At 43.2% G+C, this 12,080-nt stretch overlaps 1 protein-coding gene across 2 annotated transcripts in view; it reads right to left on the reverse strand.

Moving 5' to 3' along the window:
• The window catches only part of PDE10A (phosphodiesterase 10A), a 490,921-nt gene that overhangs the window by 89,217 nt on the left and 389,624 nt on the right, over positions 1-12,080 (reverse strand). For both annotated transcript variants that reach the window (XM_063917548.1, XM_063917547.1), the window contains exon 13: positions 6,031-6,217. In XM_063917548.1, coding sequence (XP_063773618.1) covers positions 6,031-6,217 — 187 coding nt within the window. The remainder of the gene's footprint in view (positions 1-6,030; positions 6,218-12,080) is intronic.

A 12,080-nucleotide genomic window follows, 5' to 3' on the forward strand; every position in this document is an offset into this window, starting at 1 on the left:
AAAACCTTTCAGACTTAAATAATCAGATTATCAGAATTTTTTTAAAAAGGGAATACTATTGGACAATATTCCCTTATGTGCCTCAAATGCCCTATGTGTCACATTCCCCGCCAGTGTGTTCAACTACATGCTCCTGTGTGTCCCCATACAGTGCACTATATCATAACACTTCATCAATGCACTACATTCCCCTATACACTTCACTACATCACTATACTACATCCCCTAAAGCCGGTATAGTAGAGATCCCAGGAACTGCAGCTAACCCGCAGTGTCGGCGCCAGCTGTGGGCTGACAGGTTGGTCAGAGCCATTGCCCCGGGAGCTGTCTGCTGTCTCGCTGGAGCAGCACAGCACTGCCGGTAAAAAAAAAAACCCTGCTCCTCTGTAACTCCCCGGCACCCCCTCAAGTCCTGCACCCGGGGCGCATGCCGCCGCCCCCCCCCCCCCCCAGTTACGGCCCTACACTGGGAGATACACATCATATTTATTTGTAATACAGGAGAATGTCTATTCATATAGAGACGTGTGTCTGCTCTGCACACAAGCATCCCTGCACACACTGCTTTCCATGAACATGAAACTAACGCATCTAATGCACACATTTCATCCCTGTTACAATAATGTTCACTTCAAAACCTTTTACCGAACTACAGGATGGTTAATCGATATGCATTTGGGGGTATTTGGAATAATGTGCACACTTTTGATGTATTATTTATTATATAACATGCTATGGTGTCTGTCCATGATGTGCAGTGAGAGCATATGGAGGCATATGTACCCACAGTGCGCCTCCTTCTCACCACTCCCAATTATGGACAATGACATGCCGGATCCATGATCTTACCTGCCCACAGCAAACCCCAATCCCACCTATCCTTTTAGCTCACTATTTCACCTCCCCACACAACTGCAGTTTACTATGCGACTGAATAGGTTAGAGAAACTGGAACAGAGAGAGAAAGCACAGAGGACAGACCGTGAACTACAGATAATAAAAAGAAGGAAAAAACAAGAACTGAAATAAAAAAAGGGGCAATGATGAAAGAGGGTACTGACCAAATGATGATAGGGCCGAAGGGTAAGTAAGTGTGTGTTTGGAGGCGGGGGGGGGGGGGGGGGGGGGAGGTAGCAATAAGGTGACACATCTGAGACAAATATAATGGGTATGGGTTATTAGGTTGACCACACTTAGGTCAATAGTTATTAGGTCGACATGGTCACTGGGTCGAAATGAACAAGGTCGACATGCATTTTTTTAAAACTTATTTTGGTGTTGTTTTCTTCGTAATGTGACGGGGAACCCCAATTAGTGCACAGTGTCCCCCCGCATGGCAGGTATTATCCCCTTTTACACAGTACGGCAGGTATTGTCCCCTTTTTACACAGTACGGCAGGTATCGTCCCCTTTTACACAGTACGGCAGGTATTGTTCCCTTTTACACAGTACGGCAGGTATCGTCCCCTTTTACACAGTACGGCAGGTATCGTCCCCTTTTACACAGTACGGCAGGTATCGTCCCCTTTTTACACAGTACGGCAGGTATCGTCCCCTTTTAAGCAGCATGGCAGGTATCATCCCCTTTTACACAGTACGGCAGGTATTATCCCCTTTTACACAGTACGGCAGGTATTATCCCCTTTTACACAGTACGGCAAGTATCGTCCCCTTTTACACAGTACGGCAGGTATCGTCCCCTTTTTACACAGTACGGCAGGTATCGTCCCCTTTTAAGCAGCATGGCAGGTATTATCCCCTTTTACACAGTACGGCAGGTATCGTCCCCTTTTACACAGTACGGCAGGTATTATCCCCTTTTACACAGTACGGCAGGTATCGTCCCTTTTACACAGTACGGCAGGTATCGTCCCCTTTTACACAGTACGGCAGGTATTGTCCCCTTTTTACACAGTACGGCAGGTATCGTCCCTTTTACACAGTACGGCAGGTATCGTCCCCTTTTTACACAGTACGGCAGGTATCGTCCCCTTTTAAGCAGCATGGCAGGTATTATCCCCTTTTACACAGTACGGCAGGTATTATCCCCTTTTACACAGTACAGCAGGTATCGTCCTCTTTTTACACAGTACGGCAGGTATCGTCCCCTTTTTACACAGTACGGCAGGTATCATCCCTTTTACACAGTACGGCAGGTATCGTCCCCTTTTACACAGTACGGCAGGTATTATCCCCCTTTTACACAGTACGGCAGGTATCGTCCCTTTTACACAGTACGGCAGGTATTATCCCCTTTTACACAGTACGGCAGGTATCGTCCCCTTTTACACAGTACGGCAGGTATCGTCCCCTTTTACACAGTACGGCAGGTATTATCCCCTTTTACACAGTACGGCAGGTATCGTCCCTTTTACACAGTACGGCAGGTATCGTCCCCTTTTACACAGTACGGCAGGTATTGTCCCCTTTTTACACAGTACGGCAGGTATCGTCCCTTTTACACAGTACGGCAGGTATCGTCCCTTTTTACACAGTACGGCAGGTGTCGTCCCCTTTTACACAGTACGGCAGGTATTATCCCCTTTTACACAGTACGGCAGGTATTGTCCCCTTTTACACAGTACGGCAGGTATCGTCCCTTTTACACAGTACGGCAGGTATCGTCCCCTTTTACACAGTACGGCAGGTATTATCCCCTTTTACACAGTACGGCAGGTATTGTCCCCTTTTACACAGTACCGCAGGTATTATCCCCCTTTTACACAGTACGGCAGGTATTGTCCCCTTTTACACAGTACCGCAGGTATTATCCCCCTTTTACACAGTACGGCAGGTATCGTCCCTTTTGCACAGTACGTCAGGTATCGTCCCCTTTTACACAGTACGGCAGGTATTATCCCCTTTTATACAGTACGGCAGGTATTGTCCCCTTTTACACAGTACCGCAGGTATTATCCCCCTTTTACACAGTACGGCAGGTATCGTCCCCTTTTACACAGTACGGCAGGTATCGTCCCTTTTACACAGTACGGCAGGTATCGTCCCCTTTTTACACAGTACGGCAGGTATCGTCCCCTTTTAAGCAGCACGGCAGGTATTATCCCCTTTTACACAGTACGGCAGGTATTATCCCCTTTTACACAGTACAGCAGGTATCGTCCCTTTTACACAAGACGGCAGGTATCGTCCCCTTTTACACAGTACGGCAGGTATTATCCCCCTTTTACACAGTACGGCAGGTATCGTCCCTTTTACACAGTACGGCAGGTATTGTTCCCTTTTACACAGTACGGCAGGTATCGTCCCCTTTTACACAGTACGGCAGGTATTATCCCTTTTACACAGTACGGCAGGTATTGACCCCTTTTACACAGTACGGCAGGTATCGTCCCTTTTACACAGTACGGCAGGTATCGTCCCCTTTTACACAGTACGGCAGGTGTCGTCCCCTTTTACACAGTACGGCAGGTGTCGTCCCCTTTTACACAGTACGGCAGGTATTGTCCCCTTTTACACAGTACGGCAGGTATTGTCCCCTTTTACACAGTACGGCAGGTATCGTCCCTTTTACACAGTACGGCAGGTATCGTCCCCTTTTACACAGTACGGCAGGTATTATCCCCTTTTACACAGTACGGCAGGTATTGTCCCCTTTTACACAGTACCGCAGGTATTATCCCCCTTTTACACAGTACGGCAGGTATTGTCCCCTTTTACACAGTACCGCAGGTATTATCCCCCTTTTACACAGTACGGCAGGTATCGTCCCTTTTGCACAGTACGGCAGGTATCGTCCCCTTTTACACAGTACGGCAGGTATTATCCCCTTTTACACAGTACCGCAGGTATTATCCCCCTTTTACACAGTACCGCAGGTATTATCCCCCTTTTACACAGTACGGCAGGTATTGTCCCCTTTTTACACAGTACGGCAGGTATTATCCCCTTTTTACACAGTACGGCAGGTATCGTCCCCTTTTACACAGTACGGCAGGTATCGTCCCCTTTTACACAGTACGGCAGGTATTATCCCCCTTTTACACAGTACAGCAAGTATTGTCCCCTTTTTACACAGTACGGCAGGTATCGTCCCCTTTTACACTGTACGGCAGGTATTGTCCCCTTTTACACTGTACGGCAGGTATTGTCCCCTTTTTACACAGTACGGCAGGTATCGTCCCCTTTTTAAACAGTACGGCAGGTATCGTCCCCTTTTTAAACAGTACGGCAGGTATTGTCCCCTTATACACAGTACGGCAGGTAGAGCCCACATTTACACATTACAGATTTTGGGGAGGCGAGGGTCTGCAGAACCTCCTGATTAGGAGCTGACACGGGCAGCATGTCTGTGAATGGAGGGGGTGAGGGCAGGAAGCTGGGGTATGTGGGTATCTAAGCTGTGGGGACTGAGAAGGGTGGAGGCACAGGGGCAGCAGAGCCTGCACTCACCTCATGCTTCCTCGGGCCGTGCTGCTTGAAGTGGGTGGAGAGGGAGATGGGGGCACCACTGCCCTGAAATTCCACTGCTCCTGCTCCTGTCCCACGTGGATAGCCTCAGTGGCTAAATCCCTCTAAGTTGCCCTGTGCGGGGAACTGCTGTCGGGTACTCCGCACTGCTGTGGCCAGCTGTGGTGCGGGCACTGTGTGGGCTCCTGCTAATGGGAAGAGTCTGGCCAGTGCTGTCCCAGGATTGGCTGAGGGCAGGGACATCATCACTGGTACTCGAGGCTGCCGTCTGCTGTCTCCGGCCTGGCTAAGCCCCGCCTACACGCAGAAGTGGCCTGCAATACTAGCGCTGCAGTGCAGAGGCGAGCGGCGAGAGAGTGCTCGGCCAACCGTGCAGGTGGTGTTGCCAGATGGTGCGCCCACAGTGCATATGCGCTGTGGGCAAGACACCACTGGCCCACACCTAGTTACCATCCTGGCAGCCTGCAAACACTTCCCTGGTCCGGCGGCACCGCCCTCTACCAGGTCTGTCACTATACAGGGGGATGGGCTGGGGGACGGACGGGCAGGAATGGCCACAGTTAGTATAATGTAAATCTAATCTAAAAATTTACTAGATGACAGGGGGTATGTTCCTTGGAGCCCCCTCCCGAATCAACCACTGACCAATCAATTCTGACAAAGTGACAGGGGCTTTCTTTCATATGGGCCCTTCCACACTGACATCGGGAGGCACAGAGAGTGGTGCCTCCAAAACACTTTTAAAACAGTTTTTTACAAAGATAATAATGATTAAAATAATGTTAAGGCTAAAGCAGATACTTATGACACAGAATATGTATCATAAGTATCTTCTTTGTATTATTTTAATCATTATGACAGGGGAGGCACTTCCTCCCCTGACTGCACGTCCCTGCCTGAATGCAATCCTTTGTATACTAATCACATACATAATGAAGAGGTGATATCCTTATTAATAATCATTCAAATGAATAAAGTTCGGAATCAGAGTCTTCTCTCCTCTTATTGTATTATAAATGAGAGACAGGGGTTGAAGGTGGTGTGAGAAAAATGCGCTGGAAGAAGAGGAGAGAGAGATATAGGCAGGAAAAGATGAAGGGGCAGACAGTGTGGTGAGGTTAGAGAATGGAGAAACAGGGACAGAATAAAAGGGGACAGAGACATGAGGGGGAATAAGGGGGAGGGGTGACAGAACAAAAAGAAAGCCTAAGAAATGCTGGACACAGCAGCTACAGCTACCAATTTCAACCATTCATGAGCTGATTAACAGGCCCAAAATACTAGTTTGCCATTATAGCTGGCTACATAAACTACCAATTCTTTTAAGTCACAGATGCACTGTAGTCCCTTTGAACAGGATAAATATGTACACTCTGCTAAAGCAGGATGTTTTTATAATGGTTGCTTCATATTTTTGAATGTAAAGTTTATTGATTGTATATATAAATATTTTGGTGAATAGTTGGAATCTCCTGAAAATCCTGCACTTGCCAAAACACACCATATGTAGGTGACACCAGTGTATGCTTTCTCTTATAAAGTCAAACCATGTAAAAACCAGGTCACGTTTGCTAGTGTGAAAATAAAGGTGAAATCACTTACATTTGCACAGTGTAAGGCTAAAGCACAGAAAACAGCAAACATTTTGAAGTTGTTCTCATCTGTTTTAGAGAAGGCACTTCCACTTAGTTTGTTCACCATCTGTACAACACCAATAACACTCCCTCTGCTTACAATTGGCATACACAGGATGTTCCTAGTTGTATAACCCGTATAGAGGTCTACTTCTCTGCAGAAAAAAAATACATTACATTAATGTTAGGCATTGATTTACAACACATACTTGCAGTTCTTAAGGATACACTGTAGAGAAAAACTTTCTTACATATAAGCAGGCATGAAACTAGCATGCAACATTGCACAACTTCAATTATGAAACAGACATGAACTCAATATGGAAACACAGAAAATGTGTCCCGGGCGTTTCCCTAAGTGTAATATTGAAATTCTCTGCAATCCAGTTGTCAGTATCCAGTACAGAGTCATGATGCAAGTGATTTGTGGCTAGCTCAGATCAAACATGCTGCACGTTTGTTATAAAAATAGGTACATGAATAAAATATGGGCCACATGCACGCTCCCCAGCTCATGGTCTGGGAAGTATGCTATGTTCTCTTATCTCAGGAATTTGGCAGTTGTGGAGAAGTCAGATAAAGGAGGGATCATTTTTTGTCAAACACTAACAACGTGGGTGATGATAGCGCGATGACTTGGTATTCTTGGATTATGATACTTATTTACCACTATAAAATATCTAGCATTGCAGCCAAGGAGCCAGATCTGTGGGTGCTTAAGCACCCCCCAAAATATATACTACCACTGCCATGAACAATGCCATTTTTCAGTCATATGTGGCAGTCTGGTAACAAGAGCACACTTTTTTTTAAAAAGTTGGCTGCCACGACTCACCGCTTTATATTTACTAAGGTGCCGGTTTTTAGAAGTGGAGATGTTGCCCATAGCAACCAGATTGTTCTTATCATTAATCTAGCACCTTCTAGAAGATAATAGCGAGAACCTGATTGGTTGCTACGGGCAACATCTCCAATTCTAAAAACACACACTTCAGTAAATATACCCCACAGTATATAAACAAATGTTATACTGGCTATAATGTACAGCAGTGGCTCTAAACCTTTAAGTACTTCCACCATTTCAGTTTTCATAATTTTTTTTTCTCATAATGTCAAGAATTATGCATGATATATATATTTTTTAGCAGAAAATTATGTAAATTGATCCATAGGCTGTAAGCCTTATGGGAGGCTACACCTACCATCCTAAAATCCAATAGTAAGAAAAATAACAAGCATCCATCCCAACCTCCATAAACAATTTAACAATAAATAAAAAAACTATATCTATAAAACAAAGAATGTGAAGTCAAAGGGGAGTGTCATGCTATGCTCATGTCTAGCTCCTCCCATGGGCCAAATCCTTACACACCGGTCACAAATTCAGTATATGACAAATGTGTTATGAAATGTATTATATATATATATATATATATATATATATATATATAAAAAACAGATGTACCCTTCCTGCGCTGAAAACTGAGCAGCACTACTGAAAGGTCCCGTTAGTAGGATCTTAACAATAGAAATACACAATAAAAACAGAGTGCGCTTTAACAATATAATTGGTTGATAATTATCACTTCCAAATTCAAAGGAGGGACTTCTCTTGAGTTCTTTCCCTTTAGGGTATTCCTGATTGGGGCCTGAAGAAAAACCCTCTCACCAGAAAGAAATCACCCGACAAGAAATTCACAGTTTAATAAATGAATTCTTTATAAAAATATTTAATCCATGATCAAAAAATTTGACATTATAAAACATCATAAAACAATGTTACAATTATTTAGTACACACATCAGAGATGCTTAAGATGTTAGACTGATGGTCCTCCTCACCTTAACGGTGTGAGCTCTTGGAGGAATGGTCACAGCAAAAGGGATAGTGTACAATAATGGATAAACCCTACGCGTTTACCCCTGACTTCTTCAGGGGTAAATTTGTCTGGGTGAAAAATGAGGATAACTTAGGGAATGGAGAGGATATGAAAATAATTCTGTTAAGGGAAATATAAACAAATATATGTACCTACCTAAAAATAGTGTGTACGAATCCACTACAGATGTCTATATTTGGAATATCAGTAATTTGCAGTAATTTGTTAGGAATCCCTTATGTCACCGATGGAATTGAACCTAATTGAAAAATATTCTATTAAGTGCTTAATACACAGATGATACATTGGGCCCTTAATTCATATGGGGCCAAAATTTAAAAGACAGGATTAATTAATACTGACCCAAACATTCGCCTTAAAGCGATATGACGGTTGACATATTGGAAAGGGAACCGTGAAGAATAATAAACACGGTTTCTCACCTATAATAGGCAAAGAACAAAAATATTCCTAAATCTGGGAACATGTATATATATATATATATATATATATATATATATATATATATATATATATATATATATATATATAGGCAAAAAACAGAAGAAGAAGATTTGGGTTTAGCCATACCGTTTATATAGATCTCTAATGGCTGACGATGGCCGGGATCAAGAATGAAAAACCGAAAACTATATAAATTTTCTTCCTGACTGCAACAGAGGGACAGTGTGTGTAAGGTTTATCAATGTATTATAAACCAAAACATAATTCACATAAGCAAGTGCGTACATACCATGAATTGGTAAACTGGCATACAGGATCAATGGTATATAACAATCCAGTGCATACAGGACCAATAGTGTATGATAACAATCCAATGATTAACACCTTAAATAGAAATTGAAACTATCAATTAAACCTTATTAAAAGATAAAACAACAGATATCAATGAAAGTAGAATCCAATCCTGTGATAAATTTATATGATATAGGCACCGCTCATTGGCAACTACTGGGGGTACGTATTAGCACAGCTCATTAACAGCTCCTGAGAGTATATATTAGACAATGTCCAGAATGGACCTAAAGTTATCTGGTTATATACCTTGACCAAATACTTTATATACATGTTGACTCAATTATACTTTATTGAAACAGTATCAAATTATAATATAAATACAGATAAAAAATGGAATATATATTCAACTTATATGTTAGAAACACAGCTCATTAACCGCTCATAGGTGTATTCAATAATTAATGTCCAAAATGAACATAAAATAATCTGGTTATATAACTTGACCAATTAGTTTATGCATATGCAGACACAACTGGACATAATATAAAATGTAACCATAAGTGAGATTGAACAAAATCCAAATGTGAGGAAGAACTTACTTGGATGTAATCATAATTTGCACGCCGGCTGTGTATAGGTTTGCAGCATTCAGGAAGGAAGTAAGGCCTGGGATCCCAGGTTGTGCCTTTTATCAGTCCCAGGTCATTACATCACTTCCTGTTCACATTAAATAATTACTTTCCATTTTAGGGGAATTAAAGGTTTAAAGTGTACTCCATTCAGTATATAAAGAAGAGAATTGACTAGTAAATAATAGCCATAATAAATTATAAAGAAAAAACGTGCACAATGGATAATAATATAATTACCCATAATGCCCCTCCTTTTAGTGCATACCCTTAATGGGAAAATTCCAAACTACATATGTCCAGACCTCCCTCAGTTTGTCTATTAGTCAACCTCTCAGTGTGTTTATAGGTAGCTTAATACCGTTGTGGAGTAGAGCGAGCGTGGGGAGCACAAATCGTGCTTCCTGTTTGCGTTCCAGCATCCGTCGGTGGAACGCATACATCAGTCAGGGGAACTTCCTCATTGGCTCACGGCGCATGCGCGCTTTCTTTAGTGAAGGGCATTATGGGTAATTATATTATTATCCATTGTGCACGTTTTTTCTTTATAATTTATTATGGCTATTATTTACTAGTCAGTTCTCTTCTTTATATACTGAATGGAGTACACTTTAAACCTTTAATTCCCCTAAAATGGAAAGTAATTATTTAATGTGAACAGGAAGTGATGTAATGACCTGAGACTGATAATAAGGCACAACCTGGGATCCCAGGCCTTACTTACTCCCTGAATGCTGCACACCTATACACAGCCGGCGTGCAAATTATGATTACATCCAAGTAAGTTCTTCCTCACATTTGGATTTTGTTCAATCTCACTTATGGTTACATATGATATTATGTCCAGTTGTGTCTGCATATGCATAAACTAATTGGTCAAGTTATATAACCAGATTATTTTATGTTCATTTTGGACATTAATTATTGAATACACCTCTGAGCGGTTAATGAGCTGTGTTTCTAACATATAAGTTGAATATATATTCCATTTTTTATCTGTATTTATATTATAATTTGATACTGTTTCAATAAAGTGTAATTGAGTCAACATGTATATAAAGTATTTGGTCAAGGTATATAACCAGATAACTTTAGGTCCATTCTGGACATTGTCTAATATATACTTCTCAGGAGCTGTTAATGAGCTGTGCTAATACATTGCTCAAAAAAAATAAAGGGAACACTTAACAAAATGTAACTCCAAGTCAATCACACTTCTGTGAAATCAAACTGTCCACTTAGGAAGCAACACTGATTGACAATCAATTTCACATGCTGTTGTGCAAATGGAATAGACAACAAGTGGGAATTATAGGCAATTAGCAAGACACCACCAATAAAGGAGTTGTTCTGCAGGTGGTGACCACAGACCACTTCTCAGCTCCTATGCTTTCTGGCTGATGTTTTGGTCACTTTTGAAAGCTGGCGGTGCTTTCACTCTAGTGGTAGCATGAGACGGAGTCTACAACCCACACAAGTGGCCCAGGTAGTGCAGCTCATCCAGGATGGCACATCAATGCGAGCTGTGGCAAGAAGGTTTGCTGTGTCTGTCAGCGTAGTGTCCAGAGCATGGAGGCGCTACCAGGAGTCAGGCCAGTACATCAGGAGACGTGGAGGAGGCCGTAGGAGGGCAACAACCCAGCAGCAGGTCCGCTACCTCCGCCTTTGTGCAAGGAGGAACAGGAGGAGCACTGCCAGAGCCCTACAAAATGACCTCCAGCAAGCCACACATGTGCATGTGTCTACTCAAACGATTAGAAACAGACTCCATGAGGGTGGAATGAGGGCCCCGACGTCCACAGGTGGGGGTTGTGCTTACAGCCCAACACCATGCAGGATGTTTGGCATTTGCCAGAGAACACCAAGATTGGCAAATTCGCCACTGGCGCCCTGTGCTCTTCACAGATGAAAGCAGGTTCTCACTGAGCACATGTGACAGATGTGACAGAGTCTGGAGACACCAAGGAGAACGTTCTGCTGCCTGCAACATCCTCCAGCATGACCGGTTTGGCAGTGGGTCAGTAATGGTGTGGGGTGACATCTCTTTGGGGGCCGCACAGCCCTCCATGTGCTCGCCAGAGGTAGCCTGACTGCCATTAGGTACCAAGATGAGATCCTCAGACCTCTTGTGAGACCATATGCTGGTGCGGTTGGCCCTGGGTTCCTCCTAATGCAAGACAATGCAAGACCTAATGTGGCTGGAGTGTGTCAGCAGTTCCTGCAAGACGAAGGCATTGATGCTATGGACTGGCCCGCCCGTTCCCTAGAGCTGAATCCAATTGAGCACATCTGGGACATCATGTCTCGATCCATCCACGAACGCCACGTTGCACCACAGACTGTCCAGGAGTTGGCGGATGCTATAGTCCAGGTCTGGGAGGAGATCCCTCAGGAGACCATCCGCCACCTCATCAGAAGCATGCCCAGGCGTTGTAGGGAGGTCATACAGGCACGTGGAGGCAACACACACTACTGAGCCTCATTTTGACTTGTTTTAAGGACATTACACCAAAGTTGGATCAGCCTGTAGTGTGTTTTTCCACTTTAATTTTGAGTGTGACTCCAAATCCAGACCTCCATGGGTTAATAAATTTGATTTCCATTGCTAATTTTTGTGTGATTTTGTTGTCAGCACATTCAACTATGTAAAGAACAAAGTATTTAATAAGAATATTTCATTCACTCAGATCTAGGATGTGTTATTTTAGTGTTCCCTTTTTTTTTTTAGCAGTGTATATACCCCCAGTAGTT

The sequence above is a fragment of the Pseudophryne corroboree genome, chromosome 4, assembly GCF_028390025.1.
Source record: "Pseudophryne corroboree isolate aPseCor3 chromosome 4, aPseCor3.hap2, whole genome shotgun sequence".
Classification (NCBI taxonomy): Eukaryota; Metazoa; Chordata; class Amphibia; order Anura; family Myobatrachidae; genus Pseudophryne; species Pseudophryne corroboree.